Consider the following 19,841-nt stretch of genomic DNA (forward strand, 5'->3'; position numbering starts at 1 on the left):
TTATTTTTTTAGCTCTTTTGAACTCTTTTCAAGGGTCTGGTCAACAAGGCTACTGTGGGTGATAGTTATTGGGGTTCGAGGCGCTTTGAAGAGTACTCAATGGGTGTTGGCATAATCGTGTTCAGATAAACAGTAGTCTAAAGGTTCTATATTGCAGAATCTGCAATATAAGGGTGAGGGGTGAAATAATTTGTTATTTGGAAGAATAGGAAGATAAGTCTGCAAACCAAGGTTAGAATCAAGCACTAAAATCGGCAATCCAACAGCAACCTTATAAGAAAATCGAAATATATTTTCTTGTGATTATTATCGCTTCTAATCAGCAGTTGTACCTAACCAATCTTGCTCAAGTTATCTCAGGGCTATACTGTGGTGTTTATCCTCCCCATAGTATAGTGCAGACGGTTTTATATCATCTATTTTCCCTTCTTGTTTTAGTTTTATTTTGTGTTTAAAGCCTTTTCTAATCGGAAATTTTCAGAAGTCCTCCAAAAAAAAACGTCCAACCAGATCCCAAGTCAAATTCCAGTGAAAGTGTCATAGTAAAAGATACCCATCCTGGCTGGTCAAGCACACCTTCTGAAAGTTCTAATGATAGCTCTAATTCGGAGAATAGGACAATGATAACTGTAGGTCCTAATGTAACCATAAATGATGATAATGGGTTTCAAGAGGTCCTCTCTTGAAGCTCTAAAAAAAGGAAAAAAATCTCCCCAATTAAAAGCATTTCTCTCCCTGCCCAAGATCCTCCCTCCAAAAACTTAGGAATTCACCTTAAAATTACTCCCACTACCCCCTTTGAAATAAAAATGATCACTGCAATAAGAGTTGCAATTTTTAAATTGCTAAAATCAATGTTCTCTCTTAACATTAACCGTGATGGATATCTGCTAATAGCTGTAGAAGATCAGAAATCAGCGGATACAATAATTAACCTAAAATCCCTTCCGAATACCCCAATTATTGCATCTAATTGGAACCCAAAACAATCACCAACAAAAATAGTAGTTTATAATGTTCCCCCAGAGATATCTACTCAGGAGTTGAAAGAAGGCCTCTCAGATAGGGCTGGAAACACAATCCCAGTTGAGGATGTTACGCAACTTGGAAAATCTAACTCTAATGGCCTAAAAACTAGTAGATCCTTCTTATTCACACTGAAGGATAAAATTGATATCCCAGAAAAATTATTCCAATTTGGGCAAATCAAACCACACAAGGAATACAAACCTAAGCCTATTCAGTGTCAGAAGTGTTTCAAACTGGGACACACGACAAACAAATGCAATGAAATTCTCCAAGAGTGTAGTAATTGTAAATCTTTCCATCCTAAAGAGCTGACAACTTGCAACAACACTCAGCCTATATGCATCAATTGCAAAGGCCCACATGAATCTGCAAATAAATCATTATGCCCTGCATGCAAGAAAAGAGCTCTAACACTCCAAATATCAACAGAGAAGGCCATCCCATACCCCTTTGCAGCAATGGAAGCAAATGCGGCCCAACAATACCAAATAAAGCCTGTAATGAAACCAACCAAACCCCCCCAGTCCATCGGCCCCAATGCCTCAAGCACCCCATAGAAAACACCATCTTTTAAGCCCCCTAGCTCAAATCCCTATCAGAAGGAAGCAAACAAGCCTCCTTGTCCAGTGAGATGAGGTCAGCCTGGGCCCCCCTCCCAAGAAGAAACAAACCAGAAACACTACCAGGAATCAATCCCTTAACCAACAAACAGGATGCACTACCAAAAATGCAATCCCCAAATATATGCTTATTCATTCTAAACTGTAATGCAGTTCAGGCCATGAACATACATCAACTACAGAAAACAAAAATTATTGCAGAATTGGCAAAACTCTACATCCCAGATGATATGCCGATTCAAGCAAAAAAAGATCTTGCTTTACTTTTAACAAAGCTGGACATTGATACACAGTCATATGAAGAATAAATCAACAACACAACATTTATCAATACTCCAATGGAATGTAAGATCACTCACAGAAAATAAGCTAAATGAACTAATATCATTTATGAATAGTAATTCCATTAATATTGCTTGCCTCCAGGAAACTCATTTAACCCAAAATCAACAAATTAAGTCTCTGGGATATACTATCCTGAGAAAGGATAGATCTTCAGAGAGAAAAGGAGGTGGTGTAGCTTTATTAGTTAATAATAATATAAAATTTTGTGGCATCAATTTTCCAGATTTTGAAAATGATGTTGATGTAATTGGTATAAGTGTTTGGCTGAATAATTTAAAAACCTACATAATAAGCTTTTATAACCCTAATGGCCAAACTACAGATGCCAAGGATTTCTTTAATTATATAAATAATTCTAATATGTTAAAAAATATCATTATTTGTGGTGATTTCAATGCCCACAGCCTTTTGTGGGGGAATAAACCAGCATATAAAGCTGGTAAATTTATGGAGCATATGACTTCAAATAATAATGAATTAGCTGTTGCTACCCCTCCAAACCTGAATACTTATGTCAACCCCAAAAGTGGCAAATTCTCCACAATTGACCTACAACTTGTGTCATTAAATTTTTTGAACAAAATTTACATAAATAAAATGGATAGTTTATGTACAAACCACTTTGCTATAGTTTGCTCCCTAAATGAACCTTCTGAAACTTTATCTCATACCACCAAATATATCAACACTAAAGCAAATTGGTCTATGTTCCAAAATAAGCTAAATGATGAAATTACAAGTTTCACCCAAAGTTCATGCATTTCTAACACAACAGTTGACACACATGCTGAAGCCTTGACATCTTTACTAATAAATACAGTTAATCATGCTATCCCCAGGACAATACCTAAGAAAACATTCCCTGAACAAATTCCTAAAGCATGGTGGACAAATGAGTGCCTAAATAAATGGAGGATAAAAAAGGCAGCTAGGACAGAATTCATAAAAAAAAACCAACACCTACTGCATATTTAAAAAAATTACAAGCAGAATCTAATCTAAAAAGGACTATAATAGATGCTAAATATAAATACTGGAATAATTTTGCAAATAATCTCTCCAGAGAAACGCATGAGCCCATTATATATAAAGTCATAAGCCACATCTGTGAGAAAAAAACTTTCCCAAACCCACTCCAGTATGAGTTTGCGCATAACAATACCATTATGACAAGGATAAAGAAAAGGCTAACTTATTTGCAAATCTTTTTTTTATTAAGCTAACATCGAATAATCAAAGCAATCTGTCCACCATTCCTATTAACCCAAGTTACCAACCGTGCCCAGGATCTGAGTACATAACTAATCCATTTTCAATCCAGGAATTGAATAATGCAATACATCATATTAGGACCAAAACTAGAAGCAGCTATGACAATATACACCCTACATGGATAAAGAATCTCACACCTTCACACAAACAAGAACGGCTAAATTATTATAATCACGCTTGGGCATCTTCTAGGTTCCCCAATATATGGAAATGTTCATCCCTCCTACCAATCCTAAAGAAAAATAAACCAAAAGATAACCCTGAGTCTTATAGGCCCATAATGATTACGCCTGTGATGGGTAAAATAATGGAGAAAATGATTTATCACAGAGTCCTCTGGTTTGTTGAGAATAATAAAATGATCCCACACACTCAAACTGGATTCAGGAAATACCACTCCTCAACAGATGCTTTCATTTTGCTAACAAATGCAATAAATGAATCTTTCTCAAAAAATAATATCCTAGCCGCATCTTTCCGAGATTTTGAATGGATATATGACAATGCGAACCACCAAATCCTTTTAAATAAACTTGCAAAACTTGAAGTACCCCCTAAGGTAGTATCTTTTATTAAATCCTTCATAGAAGTGCGAAGTTTCATTGTTTGTGTTGGTTCAGCCTCTTCACCCCAAAAGACAATATCCAAAGGCCTACCTCAGGGAGCAGTCCTCAGTTGCCTCCTATTTGTCCTATATCTCTGGGACATGAACCTACCCCACACGAATCTACAATATGCTGATGACCCGGTGCTATGGTCATCTGGCAACACCTTTCAGATAGCACAGTCAAATCTGCAAAAGTAACTTTTCCAGTTTGAAAAATTACCTCAACATTCAGATTTACCCATTGCACCCACCAAGTCAAAAATAATCCAATTTCACCGGAAGCGAAACCATGTTAATGCAAAACTAACTCTAAATAAAACAACTATTTCAGAAGATAATCATATTAATTACCTAGGTCTCATGCTTGACCAAAAACTAAATTTCCACCTCCAAATTTCAAACAAAATAAAAAATAGTTATAGAAAAGCAAATATACTAAAAAGACTTCTTTCCACACCCTGGGGTTGTAATGAGAAAACCTTACTCCAGTTTTATAAATCACATATAAGACCCCATATTGACTATGGGCTCATTGTCTTTGGTGCATTTGCAAAGACCCAGATGCAAAAAATTGAAACAACACAATATGATATAATACGTCTCATATATGGTCTTGGGAAACCCACAAGCACCAAGTTTCTGCTTATGGAGAGTGGATTAACAACAATAAGGGAGAGACGTAGCTTTCTCTTGACAAAACATCTTCCAAAAATTGAATCAAATAGCTCACACACATTACATAATTGGTCAAGAAATCCAGCCATGTATAGAGGTATTGCAAATGAGTATGCCAAAACTCAAAAGAAGTTCCCTGTACCAGCAAAGTCTATTGCACCTACTTTCCCCCAATCCCCTCCATGGAATTGATCATTTCCCATAATAAATACTGAATTTTCAAATTGGAATAAAGATTTGACCCCCATTGCTTTTGTCCAGAAAAAAATTTCAGAACTTAATACAATTACCTATAAAAATCACTTCCAAATATTTTTTGATGGGTCAAAAATGAATGAGAAGGTTGCAAGTGGTGTTTTCCTTCCTCACCTGAAAATTGCAATGGGAGAGAGATTATTTAATAATTTATCTATAATGTCTGCTGAGTTAAATGCCATAATCATGGCATTAGAACACCTTAAACGAAACCAACCTTTGATTGCGAATTCGAATAATATTATCATCTATTCCGACTCTCTATCAAGCCTTGAGTTGCTGGCTTCAGCTCCTCAGTATAATTTTGACATTGATACTTATCACTGTCTCAGTACTATTGATAATCTTGCTACAAGTGGCATAAAAATTTATTTTCAGTTCATTACTAGCCACTCTGGCATAAGTGGTAATCATCAGGTTGATAAAATAGCAAGAAATGCTATACATATTGACCAGCCAAGTGGAATACCAATTCAAATCAGAGATATTTACCGATGGAGGCTATCAGATGTTAATTTTAATAAGATTAATCCTATCCTTTCCCCCTTTCCCAATAAGTATCTTTCTAAAATTTATCATAGAATTCGTTCTGGAATAAATGGACTAAATTTCCTTGTATTCTCATATAAGCTTTCTAATTCAAGTGGTTCAATTTCCCTGTCCCCTCTTTGCAGGAATTGTAATATGAATAATGAAACAATTGACCATTGCCTATTTGAATGTAATATGCTGACGTCTGCACAACATACCTTGCTTTGTAAACTGTTAAAATATTTTAAACACCACAAAATCTCACTATCAGCCAAGAGCCTAGCCAACTATACCTGTACACAGAGCACAGAAATCGATATCTATCATCTTATATTCGAACTCCTTGAGTCAAAAGATCTACTGAAAGATATCTGACAATATCTAATAAATAAGAGACAACCAAGACAGTAGCTCTGTAGCCCACAGAGTGAAGCAAAAAGAAGAGGGCTAAATAGTACCAACTGAATAGCCCGCCTGCTGTGAATTAGAAGAAGAAGAGAAAGAATATTGGAAGCTATAGTGATGACAGTGGTCAAGCATGGTTCTGAAGCATGGGTGCTCGGAAAACAGAGGAATTTTCATTAGATGTTTTTGTGAGAAATTGCCTACAGATTGTTTTGGGTACCCAACTGACTCATCGTATCTCAAACAGTAGGCTGTAGAAACAATGGGGCTAGTCCCGGTTTCTAGGGCTATAGTGAGAGAAAGAATGGGATGGCTAGGGCATGTTGTGCAGATGAAGGATGGCAACTGCTAAAGATTGTTCTTTTTGACCAACCATCTAGGGCAAAATGAAAAGCAGGTTGTCTTCAATTGGTATGGGAGGATGTCATAAGGAAAGATTTAAGGGAAATAGAAACTTCCTGGGAGGGTCTAAAGAGGAATGCTTTGAATAAATTGGGATGGAGGAGGACCGTGCATAGCTGTGTTGGCCTCAGGGTGCTTTGTGCAGCAATAAGTTGTTAGTAGTAGTAGTAGTAATTTGACATGACATATGCCCAAAAAAATTTATCCAACTTCATAACCACCATATTTAAAAAAAAATCACCACACTATCTGTACCTGGGGCATTATTGTCTTTTAATCCTTTTAGTACTGTCACTAATTCTTCCTCAGAAAATCATGTCAAATTGCAGCTACAAAAGCAAAAAAAAATTGCATTTCTGGGCATTCACATGCAAGAAAATTTGCAAAGCCGGTGTGATTAGTATGACTTGAAATGAGATATGTCCAGTAGATTGATAACTCATGAAGCTTTATCTTTACTTGCTTACTTAAATTGAGATATACGGCTCGCTAACGACCATTACATATCCAGGTTCAGTAAAAATAGAAATATTTTTCACAACTAATTTTTTTTATTTGTTAAAACCCTCAAAGTAAATTTAATCTTGAATTTCTATTTGGAGTCAGTATATGAAAAACTTTGATTTTAAGTTATTAAATTGATTTTTTTTTTTTCTTTGTTTTTTATTATTTTACATTTCCAGCATATGCAGGGCTCTATTAAAAGGTCTAGCTTAAGTTATGTGAACTACTTTTTTTCAAATTTCAGGTCTATACTGCAATTATATGTTGTTGTGAATGTTATAAAAAAAAAAAAAAATGAAGAGCAAAGTGGGCTCTATGTATTTTTTTTTCGTGTTAGTTTTGTCATGTTACTTGGAATACAACAGCTTACTAGGGTATTAAGTTGAACTTTCAGGGTACGTTGAGGGGGATGTTGAACTGGCCAAATGGCACCGTGGGCATACTTCTACTAATATGAATATACGTTCCCCGTGTTCTTTGGTTTCATTTTGACGGGAAAATAAAAACAAAGATGTCTATTACTGTGTAATTCTTTTGAAATATGAAGATGGACAGCAGTAGTTGTGAATAGAGTTTAGGTGACTCAAATCCTATAGGGTTATAACTATTCATTTTTATTTTTTTTTTGGTAATTTCAGTGTTTGGCAGTCTGTGACATTTTCAAGCTTAGTATCTGGCCCTTGATCATAACCACAGGGGTCAGGGGCCCTTCTAAAATCTTTTTTTTTGTGTGTAAGTAATGTTGAAATTGTCAAAAAACCTTGTTTGATTGCTTATATCCCTAATAAATCTATTGTTACTCCCTTTCCAAAAAAGGTCTTATTGACGTACCTGATCTAGTCCATGTTTTTATTAATATCAGTTAGACAGATTCATACACACCAGCTACTTATTTGCTTATTGTTGGTTCAAAAGACTGGTAAGAGAATTATAGCCTGAAAAAAAAAATTTCTAACGTGTTTGATTCCTTCTTCAGGAGAATACAACCTCCCCCCCCCCGTTGCCGTGGAAAAATTGCGTAGCTTAGTAGCAATGCTACTAGGCAGTTTTCATGGCCTAGTATAATTTCTTGGCAACTTTTGGAATTCTGTTGAATTCTGCTACTGGCAGCTTTGGAACTTTTTCCATACCTGCCCCTCCCCTCCCAGGATATCTATGCTGTGTAGACTCTCCACGTATATTCTTTATTTTCTAGCTAAAAGATGAATTAATTGATGCTATTGACTTGTATATTGACACAGACATTAAAAAGGCAATTGATGGCATTGCTGAATCCATTTGTAAAGCTACAGCTTCGAATTCTGAAGAAGTCTATATGACTTTTGGCTTTTCGTCAACTGTGTTTCAAGCGTTTAAGAAGATGAAGATGATTGGAAGGGTCTTCCATGTTGCTGTAGTTGAAAGTGCTTTGAGACCAGAGGGAAAAGAGATGATGAAGCGACTTGCAAGATTAGGCATCCCATGCACTTTAGTTTTTTCCAAGGATATCAGTTTCATGATGAAATACGTTAAAATGGTATGTGATACTTGAACGATTTTTTTGTACTAGCTCATAAATTCTTCTTTAGCATTATTTGCATAAGTGTCATTTCCTCTCAGGATTGGTAACATAAAACTATAGATCCATTTAATGCAGGGAGAAAGAAATTAAATTAATTTTATTTAAACTTAATTAAAAATATAACATTTTTACATCAAAATAGAAAGAAGACATTACAAATTTGAATTTCCGATGCTTTTATATCCAAATGTTTTTTGATGCGAAAGGACAAAATAATGATTAGGCGAAATTCAGGGCAAGACTCCGTTTTTTTTTTTTTTTTTTTTTTTTTTTTTTGTTCGTTTTTTTTTTTTCGTTTTTTTTATTCAGTTTATTTTTATAAAATTTTCGTATTTTATTTATTTATTAATGTTTTTAAATCTTTCTAGTCTAGACATGTTTTTTCTAGAAATATTAGCTTCATGATGGAACATATGAAGGTAGTACCTGACAACTGGCGAATTTTTCTCATTTATAGTTTAATTAATTGATATTTAAGCAGCCTGTAGTTTATGCTGTGTTAAATTTTTCTTATGGAAACTTATGGCTCAGTAAAAAAGAGTTCAATGTTGATTGTGTTTTTTATACATGTTTTTCTAGACATAAAAGAACAAATAAAACGTGGTGTATTTGGGGGCTATAGTTCAGACTGGTTGTGGTTCATGACAGTCATCATTACAGTGTTACATTATTAGGGAGTTTTCATCAGGGGCGTCGTTGGGGGGGGGCAGTTGCCCCCCAATAATGTGGGGAGAAAAAATTATATGTCCCATGCCCCTTGACTATCCGAATAAGAAACTCTCTTGCCTTCCCCCCCCCCAATAAAAAGGCTGGAGATCCGCCCCTGGCTTTCATATCCAAGATGATTTTCATATTTCTAAGCCAGAAGATTTTTGAAGTGGATTATTGGGACACTTACACCAGTCTGAATAGAATAAATCAATTCAATAAAACTATTTTTGTTGCATAAAAAATAAATGAAAATAGAAAAATAAAGTATAAAACTAAAAACAGCTACAAAGATCAAAAGTTGCAAGTTGCTTCATCATAATTTTGCCCTTTTGTATCAAAGACCATTCAGCTATGACAACATAAAAAATTTACATGTCATCTTCTGAAATCTGAAATTAATTCAATGATGCTATTTTTTTTATTGGTCGGTCGCCTGTTTGGACAGGGCATATCTACAAATGACAAGCTTTTCCTGTAGGTGAATATTTTTTGTTGACATTCAGTTGTTTTTGTTTTTTTTTAACTGCTGAACTTGGAAAATAATCCTTATGAAAACAGAAATGCTGGGTTCATTTTTTATGGTCTATACTTTAAAGCCAATTTTTTTTATCTGCATCACTTTTATTGGTACCTTTTCTGGGAGGAGTGAACAAAATTGAGGTGAAATTGGTTGTTACAGTTATACGGGATCACCAAAAATCAAAAAATTAGTATACCAAGGAGTGTCCTGCTAGGCCCTCAAGTGCGTTTTTTTTTTTCATGTTTATAAGAACGCTTTATAAACATGACGATGGAATACTAGTCCTAATTCTACCTGGGAGGAATTAATAAGACAAAGCTAAATTTGTTGTTACATGTTTGGTAGGATAAAAAAAAATAAATAAAAAAACTAGTATGCAAACATAGTTCTGTTGGGATTCAAGCATGGTACGATTTATTTTTTTCCTTCTTTAAAAGTGTATTGTAAGTAAAACAATAAATATATTTATCGTTTTATCTGGGAGGATTAGAAAAGTCAATTCAAAATTGTTTGTTTTGGGAATCGTATAACTGCTTCTTTGTTGTGCTAGTGTAGCTTAGAATTATGACCCTTTTTTGTTTAAAATTGGCTTAGTGTTGCTAATCTAAACTGTTTTCACGTGTTTTAAATATTTGTAACACCATTATTAGTTGGTTATATGATGCTAGTTTTGGCAATTACAATATTACCTATTTTATATATAGGATTATAATTACCCATTTCTTTCCATGGACATTTATATGATTATATAATATTAACTCATATAAACATATAGATAACTAGTACTTTACTGAAAACACAACATTTTTAGAAGCTTTTGAAGTTTTAATCTTTTGAATAAAAAAGTCTTGATTCAAGCATGTATAATACTCAAAAGGAAATGTCTCAAGCAATAACATACAAGACAATGAAGAATAACACTGTTTTTCTTAAACATTATTTGACGTATTAATTTGTTAATTACGAATTAACTGATCATTCATCCTTTAAGGGGAGACAACTTGGGAGGAAGATTCATTAAAAAAAAAAATCTCGGTCCATAATGTAATATTTTCTTGTAAGCAATTTGAAACGCTATTGGGGAAAATTTGCTTCTTCTGGTATTTATCCTGGAAGGGGATGGGAAATAACGAAAAGCTGTGTGGCAATTTTACACTTTTCTTAGAGATGGTTCAGGTATGGATTTATATATAGTATAATGTATATATAATAGTTTTTTTTATATTTATATGATATATGATAATGTAATATATAATAATATTTTATGTTTGTTTGAATTTTTGCAGTTTCCAGTCTATGTTTCGACATGATGTACGATATAGCTGCTCTATTTTACTGGCGATGTTACTTTATCTCCCCATAAAATTCGAATAATATGGTTTCGAAGATTTGATTCACCATTGCTCTTTTTTTTATATTTTATGTAACTTTTATATTTTATGTAGCTCGCATGTGAATCATTCCTAAGGAATCTCAAGTATTCCGCCAAATTTTGTCGTAAATGTAAGCATCGGGTGGGATATTTCTCACTAGTACAGTTAAGCAATAATTACTTTTCAAGAAGTATTTTGTACTTCAATCATTGAGAGTAAAATACGTAGTACCATTATGTTACCTTTTCACTGGCACCTACCCAGGTTTTTATTTACCCCGAATTTCCGGGGGATTCAGTTGGTTTCTCTGAAAGAAAAATTTTTATAAACAAAATCTTCGCCAACATCAACGATTTTTGTTTCGTGTTGTCGTTTGTGTGTTTACAAACATCAATTTTTTGGAAACTCCAGGGTAACCCAGTTTAATTCAGGGAAATCCCGAAAAATTTGGGTATAGTGGAAGCACTGCTCTTATTGGCGTGCTACCTATCACCAGAACACAAGTGTTTTTGTGTGTATTTTTGTAAAACTGCGATGCTCAAGGCCAAATTCCAGTCTCACTTGTTGATAAAATCAAAATTGCGCTAGTTATACCGTTCTTAATTTCTCGAGTTGAGAAGTGTTCAACTTTCATGCATAAAATTTGTCAACTGCCAATGAGCGTGAAGGGTTGAGGCATAGTTTTTAAAACTAGAAAAAATGGAAACTTTGATCAGTAGTTTAATTCTGTATGTAAGAGGAATCTGACCAGTAATGCAGATAGCAAGTTAATGTTAATACAGGGTCTTCAATCCAATTTCTTGCCATTTTAAGTTTTCGCTTCTGAAATATAATTGGGATGTTAAAATCAAGAAAAAAAAACATGTCATTCACAATGCTTAGCTTTTTGTCGACAGACACGATAATGGTGCGAGTCGGGCATACAATTTTTGCATTTTTGGGGGATACTAATGGTTCACTAGTGATATCTACTTTGTGGCAATTATAAATTAGATGGCAATGTTGTTTATATGGAAGTTGTAAATATAAAAAAAAAATTCAGCGTGTGCAATTTACATCCATAAGTACTCTTGAATTGCAGTAGAATGTAAGTTGAATTAAGCTATGCCAACTCAGAGGTAAAATCGTATGCTGTCTGGCTGATAGCTGGCGCATTACTCTATTGTAGGGTTTTTAAATAATTTAAAAAGCATTTCCTTAAGCAATTCCACACATTCAAACAAAGCTCGGATTTCAAAATTTGGCTAGTATTATTTCCTATATTCACTCCAGTTTTAATTAAACAGGCCAGCCCTCTCCCTCTTTTTCGGAGAGGACAAGAAGTAGTTTCATACACAAACCCCAGTTTGTCAATTTATAGACTTACTTTCAGAATAATTACGTTCATGTAAATGTAGATATTACAAAAAAATTTATTTTCTAATGTTAGGGACTGCTCTCAGTTAATATTTGAATATGTCATATACGCTAGGTAGTTGGAAATAATGATTTCAGTTTCCTACGTTAGGTACATGGAAATAAGGATTTTAGTTTTATTTTCTTGTCCTTCACCAAGCGTCAAAATATACAAAGCACTTATTAACGATATGCAAAATTTTTGGTGGACTTCCACGAAGGTTTTTTAACACGAAGATCTTATCTATATACGGAATCTTCAATCAATCAACAAAGGTCTTAAGTGGAGAGCTTGAATGCTATCTCCTAGCAAACTATACGATTCACCGCTGACTCAACTCTTGGTTTTATTAGACTATTTGTAATGAAGTCTTAGTGTTAGATAGGGTTTTTCTTTTTTATTTCATTTGGTACTGCGCTTTTTTTTCATATTATTGTAAGAGGGTACAAATAAATTCATAACTCAAATATATATTTTTTATATATTTGGTTATATATTAACCCTTGTCTTTGTCTTGTGTGTCTTATGTGTGTGTCTATTTGTGTGTGTGTGTGTGTATGTGTATGTGTGCGTGTTCGTGTGTGTTTTTGTGTGTCTCCGCCGAGTCTGGCTGCAGCCTTCTATGTGACCTGCAACTTGTGGAAGGGCATATTTTTTTTTTAATCAATGGAGGAGGGCAAATGAAAGTATTAAATGAAATTTTTTTTTTGAAATTTGTTGTTTTATAGGTTTTCCTCGGCTCCTCGGCTCTGCTTGTAAATAGTGACGTCTTGGCTAGAGCTGGCACATCTCAAGTGGCATTAACGGCTAAAAGTTTTAATGTTCCTGTCTTGGCATGCTGTGAAACCTACAAATGTACAAATAGAGCACAAACGGACGCTTTTAGCTTAAATGAAAGAGGTTGGTCTTCTGCTAGCTTTTGACACACTCCCCATCCTTCCACACTTGCTGATTCCTTGGATTCCTTCCCTTCTAACGTGTTCCAATTTTATCACTACTCGGGTTCGACCGGTAGTTGTCTCACCCCGAAATTTTCCAAAAATCTATGTAAGAAAGGAAGGACAATATTAAGTAAGAATATTTTTATTGCCACTTTTTTTTAATATTGGGACATCGTATTTTATGTATATATATATATATATATATATATATATATATATATATATATATATATATATATATATATATATATATATATATATAATAACATTTATTCACCCACCATCTACATAAATAGATTATAGTGGAGCACTACAAAAAGAAAAAGAAACCAGCTTCAAAAAGATAAAGGTACAACACTTATTGTAATTCACGACACTCAAATAATTGCAGGTGAGAAACGTCGTCTATCAAATTTAACTTTTAGCACTGAATTATTTCGAATGCTAGACCATTGTTTGGATGGCTCTTTAGGACCTTATTTTTTAAGGCGGGAATTCCTATAACGCTTTGGTATGTACAGTAAAAGTTTGCAAATTTATTGTAGCAATTTTTGACGTTTTCAATGTCTCTCACTGACAGCATGTGGGATGTACCGGCAAGGTAGGTTATGTGTGGTAAGCACACTGAATAATAAATTAAAGCAAGAGATTTCCTGGAGTAGTGTCTACAATTCAGCACTATTGATGCATAAGCACATTTAATGGCTTTAGTTGTTTACTTAACAATGGCTTGTCTAATTTTTATCATTGTTTGTGCAATCATAATACCAAGATATCTCATCTCTAATACCCTAGGGACAACATGATTTCCGAGAGTGACAGGATCACTCTGCGATGCCTTAAAGGACAAAATTATACACTTAAAAATATTGATAGAAAGCAAAGCCCTTGGACATTACAAAGACATTACAAAGCCCTTGGTCTGTCTATTTTTGAAAGTCAGTCTGATTGTTTTACTTCGTCCAAAACGAAAAGCTTCCTCGACGAGGCCTGGATTATGTTTGGCAACTTTGCTACCATCTACTTCTATTGGAAGTCCTCTTATTATGCCATAAGATTTTTCTTCCCTGGGTTTGCATTTGATGCTGCTGCCACTTGGCGCATTTGCCGAAAGGACACTAGGAGCTTCAACACAAAAAGCTTTTGCTTTTACAATATCGCTGAATTTAACTTGTAGTTTATTGTTTTTTTAATTGTCTGAACTCCTGAATCTCGTCTTTGGACTGAGGTTGACTAAGTGTTTGTAGTCTAGTCATTGACAGAGCGTCTTCTATAATTACAGTACAAGTTGGAGGCTTGTTGTTCGCTAGGGCTGTAGCTCCAACATCTGGGCAAGTTGTCAATTTAACACCCGTCGGATGCTGCTTTATCACGGACACTGAGCTCTTCAAATCCCGAATTTCGCTTAGCAGGATAGAGAAGTTGGTCTCGGGGACCTGTGGAACTTGAGATGGGTCAGTGATGACGAAAGTTGGAAGTGGGATATTATTCTTATCACATTCAGCTAGCAAATCTAATATTTCTGATGATGCTGAGTCTTTTGTGGGGCTTCTTGTGGCTAAAGCTACTCTTTCAGGGAATGCTAGCTGAAGGAGTTCGAGTTTAGCGTCGCGTAATGCTGCTACATCAAAGAAGTCGTATTTCATTTTCGACAGCAACGTTAGATCCAACTCTCTGTTTGACTGGAAAAAGTTCAAGATTGGCTTGAGATTTAGAGACATCTGTGCCATGTTGAGCACCGATAAGCACGGGAAGCGTAGGTCCTCGCTACCTATTCCTCGCAATTTAAGGGAGACTCCACTCTCCGTAGGTACGACGGCACTTGCAACAAGTAACCTTCCCTCTTCTGCTTGCTTATTCGGGAAGATTAGAAAATTGGCCAAAAAATTTTTGATTTTGGCTTTTCTGTTTTTTTTTCTGAAAATCTTACAGAGCAGGGGAAGCGACGATTCCCGTTCACCTAACCCCCGCAGTTTAAGGGAGGTCCCTGCCGGCGGGTAAACCGGCTCTTGCGACGGGCAACCGTCCCTCTTCCCGCGACGGGCAACCTTGCCCGCTTAGTAGGAAAATGACCCTTTTTTTTGTTTTTGACTTTTTTTGTGTCAAATTTGGACACACCGGGAAATATAGCACCGACGATGTTGTATCGGCAACACTGCGTTGGCAGCCAATTATTGACAGCGTCGCAATGATAATTAAAATCCTCTGGGAATTGAAGTTTATAAGTCTATTTACGGGGAAAAGGGAGATAATTCACAGGTAAATCGAATTTGAAAAGACACTTTAAGTGTTTACTAATCACTTGTAATAAACAAAAGCCAGGAATAATGTCTTTGCCTCACAATAGAGTCAATAATCCATTCTGATATTTTCACTGTATTAACACATGTATTTGTTTATCATATACCATAAAAAAAAAAAAAAAAAAATATATATATATATATATATATATATATATATATATATATATATATATATATATATATATATATATATATATATATATATATATATATATATATATATATATGTATATTTGTCATTTTTTTTAATTTATTTCAGTGGCAATACTAAAAAAGGACATTCGGAATGAAAACACCCCACAAAAGTCATTTTTCACAATTCAGGGAGACGAAAAAAATCTGGGGGGGGGGATATTTTCCCTCCATTTGTGTATGTCCTCCTTTGTATATTTCCCAGTATATCCCTTCTTTTAAATTGCAAGTGTTTGATATGGTACTTTTTCTCTTGAAAGGTCTTGTACTTTGTCAAAAGCAAAATCTTAACACACATATATATATATATATATATATATATATATATATATATATATATATATATACTATATATATATATACAGGGTGTTCCAAAATAGGTTGACCCCATTTTGTAGCCCAATAACTTTGGCAATCTTTGTAGGAATGACCTCAAATTCTCACAGCTTGTATAGAAACGTTTCACGTTTTTGTGTGTAATGTTTGGTATTTCTATCTTCTCAGATTAAGATATTCCGTTCAATTCAAAAGAAAAAGCGTATTGCGTCTTAGAGTACGCTCGGACTAAGTCACCTAAGACACTGCAGCGTGCTTTCTTCACAAAATTTGCAAAGAAGACACAAACTACAAAACAAATTAGGACTTGGCACCAAAAATTTCAAGAAAACGGCTGCTTATGCATACCTAAATCGCCAGGACGGCCATCAACATCAGCAGAGACAGTGGAGTAGGTTCGTGAAGCCTTCCTGCGTAGTCCTCGAAAGAGTGTTAGAAGAGCAAGTGTGGAAACCCACATTCCACAAACAACAGTTTGGCGAATTCTGAGAAAACGATTGCGATTTGAACCTTACAAGCTTCAGCTCGTTCAGGCCTTGAGGGAAGGTGATAAGCAAAAACGTAAAGAATTTTGTGTTGAAATGCTAGATAAACTCGAAGAAGACGATTTCGATGATCGGCTAGTCTTTAGTGATGAATCCACGTTTCACACGAGTGGCAAAGTTAATAAACATAATGTTCGCATTTGGGGCGAAGAAAATCCTCAAGCCACAGTTGAACACGAGAGGGACTCACCAAAAGTTAATGTGTTTTGTGCAATATCCAAGAAAAAAGTTTATGGGCCATTTTTCTTCGAAGGAAATGTGAACGGAGATGTTTATCTTCAAATGCTTCAGAATTGGCTAATTGATCAACTCATAGAAAATGAAGACGAAAGTTTCATTTTTCAGCAGGATGGGGCTCCACCTCACTGGAAGCTCACTGTACAAGCCTCCCTCAATGAGGTTCTGCCAGAGAGATGGATCGGTCGAGGTAGTGAAGAAGACGATTTGCTTCTGAAATGGCCACCACGATCACCCGACCTTTCGCCGTGTGATTTTTTCCTCTGGGGTTATGTGAAAGGACTAGTCTTCGTACCTCCTCTTCCAGCTAACATTGAAGAACTGAAACAGAGAATTACAGCTGCACTGGAGACTGTGGTGTATATATATATATATATATATATATATATATATATATATATATATATATATATATATATATATATATATATATATATATATATATATATATATATATATATATATATATATATATATATATATATATATATATATATATATATTAACGCAAACTATTGACGAAAGAGAGTCCGTAGTGTCAATCGGAGAGGGGGCAATCCTTTCCAGATTTTGGGTGTTTTGTTCCATCTAGGTTTTGAAAAATACATTTAGAAATAATTTTTTTAATCACGAGTAACCTTAAACTTGTATAGTCACCATCATTGGTGACATAGATTCCTGAATTTTAGCACAGAAAAGACCGCCACTTCCTCAATCTTTCATCAATATGTTACACGATTTTTTTTTAGTTTTTTTTTTTGTGACTGATTGGAAGTTTAAAATTCCATTGTCTTTACTGCGTACTACAGGCAAAAAGTATTTGTGTAGATAAGTGATTATTATTAACAGTAAAAAACTTAACTGTTATTTTTTTTTTTTTTTTTTTTTTTTGTTTGTGTGTTTGTGTAAGAAATTGGCCACAAAAACGCAACAGAAACTTTTGCCTATATATCCAACCATATCTAAAGTAAATCACTACCCCTTACTTTTTCACAATCCTGACCTATATTTGCGTGAATAGGACAACCCCCACCCAAAACAATTACCTGGTGCCAGCATGCTACCCTTTCGCCTGTACTCTTATTGATATGATGCAAATACTGAATCTTTCGGAGAAAATGTATGTATTTTTGGACATGTTTGTAGATGGTCACTTATGACATCTTCTTTAGGGCGATTGAAAAATAGATGGAAATATTGCTTACCGGTATGTGAAAGTCAAAAATCTTAAAAATTTCATACTTTACAATGGTTTATACTTGTTGAATTTCAGTAGACTTTAAGTCTCACTACGTTTACGCACAGTGCTTTCGATCATTCCAAGATTACTTATCTGATAAGTCCGATTACTTAACCTTGACGTTTCTAACGTCAGAGGTTAAATAACAGTTTGCTTACCGTAATGGCTAAAAGTTATAATATTTCTGTCTTAGCATGCTATGAAACCAACAAATGTGCGAATAGAGTACAAATGGCCGCTTTTAGCTTAAATGAAAAAGGTTGGTCATCCACTGGCTTTTAACACACTCCCCAACCTTCCACATTTGCTGACTCCTTCGATTCCTCCCCTTCCAGCATGTACCAACCTTATCACTTCTCGTGTTCAACCGAAAGTTATGTCCCCCCGAAATTTCCTAAAAGCCGTGAAAGAAAGAGAGCTTCTTTCTTTCATACCTGTACGTACGAAACTAGGGGGATGTGCCTCTATTGAGATCGATCCGGAGGATTTCGTTGTAAAATTGAAAAATAATAACCTATAAATACTTTTGAAATGACTGGAGGAAAAATATGTTGCCCCCAAACACAAAATTCGAAGGTTAAAAAAAAAACAGTTTACTATCTGGATTCTCTATCAGTGTTAAGCTTAAATATGTCATGCTGCTTTATTGGCTTCTTAATATTACGCCTCAAATTCTTCAACAACAATGCGGTTTGTTACAGAAAACCTAACAATGCTAGCTAACAATATTTTGTTAGCTAATGAAACGCAATTGTTAATAAAATTGCTAGCTAACAATATTTTCTAGGACGATAGAAAATGGTGTATTTCAGGTGTTATTTCAGCAAGTGGTAATCTTAAACGTGTTTGGTTTAAATTATGGCCGACACAACCCGCCTTTAATGGAGTATTTAAGTCCTTGCAAAGGACAGAGTCGATAAACGCATTCTAGATTACTTTTAGGAGCGACTCAAGTATATATAGTAACTCGATTTCTGAAAGAGCACCAGATATACCCTTTGATTTTGTGCAGTTATATTTATTTTTATAGGTAGTCCCTGTCAACTGGTTGATTTGAATGAATCTTCGAACATTGACGGATTGAACTTGGTATATGACATAACACCCAACAGTTTTTTGACAGCAATCGTGACAGAAATTGGAGTATTTCCAGCTGGGGCTGCCAAAGCTATTTTACGGTTGAAACAACTTGATACTGATGAATAATTTTCTTTTGTTGTGCACTTAACGTGTTTTACTGTTGTAAATTCTTTTAAGAGGAAATTAACTTGGCTGACTACATACATCCATTTGCGTTTACTTAAGTAGAATCAGGGGTTGGTCAAGGAGTAGACCCCAAACTGCTGATCTTTCAACTCTAAATTGATCTTTTTCTACCAGCTTTTATTACTATTCTTGATACATGGGGTGAATGACTGTACCCGAGTAGGAGTGATTTCCTGCTAAAAAGTGCTTTAATATAATATAATATTTATTGAAAACCCGTCGTATACAATAAATGTACAATGACAGAGTATACAAAAATACGAAAAGAGGAAACAAAACGATAATAATAACAACAAAAGCAACAACTTCTTAAATAGTTTACAAAATAGTACGAAAAGTGGAAACTGAAAGATAGCATACTCAAAGATTACAACAGAAACAACAACTTCTTCGAAAATAGCAATAAAGACAACAACTTTTGAAAGGAGAAAAAAAAAAAAAAATAAAAAGGGAAACAAAAGGGAAAATTAAACAAGCAAACTTGCCCACTCGTGCTTTAGAATTGCTGGTTTTGTTTTTTGCCGGCTAATAAATGTCTCAACAGCTAGATTTGGGTCCGCTAGTTTATAGCGCAG

At 34.7% G+C, this 19,841-nt stretch overlaps 1 protein-coding gene across 1 annotated transcript in view; it reads left to right on the forward strand.

The window, feature by feature from the left end:
- LOC148945118 (translation initiation factor eIF2B subunit delta-like) overlaps positions 1-19,283 on the forward strand; it is a 77,901-nt gene extending 58,618 nt beyond the window's left edge. The window contains exons 3-5 of the mRNA XM_089099257.1: positions 7,841-8,161; positions 12,935-13,106; positions 19,031-19,283. Coding sequence (XP_088955383.1) covers positions 7,841-8,161; positions 12,935-13,106; positions 19,031-19,206 — 669 coding nt within the window. The 3' untranslated portion in view covers positions 19,207-19,283. The remainder of the gene's footprint in view (positions 1-7,840; positions 8,162-12,934; positions 13,107-19,030) is intronic.
- The last annotated feature ends 558 nt before the right edge of the window (positions 19,284-19,841 follow it).

This window comes from Artemia sp. Qi Xiang Cuo, chromosome 13, assembly GCF_049724085.1.
Source record: "Artemia sp. Qi Xiang Cuo chromosome 13, ASM4972408v1, whole genome shotgun sequence".
NCBI lineage: Eukaryota > Metazoa > Arthropoda > Branchiopoda > Anostraca > Artemiidae > Artemia > Artemia sp. Qi Xiang Cuo.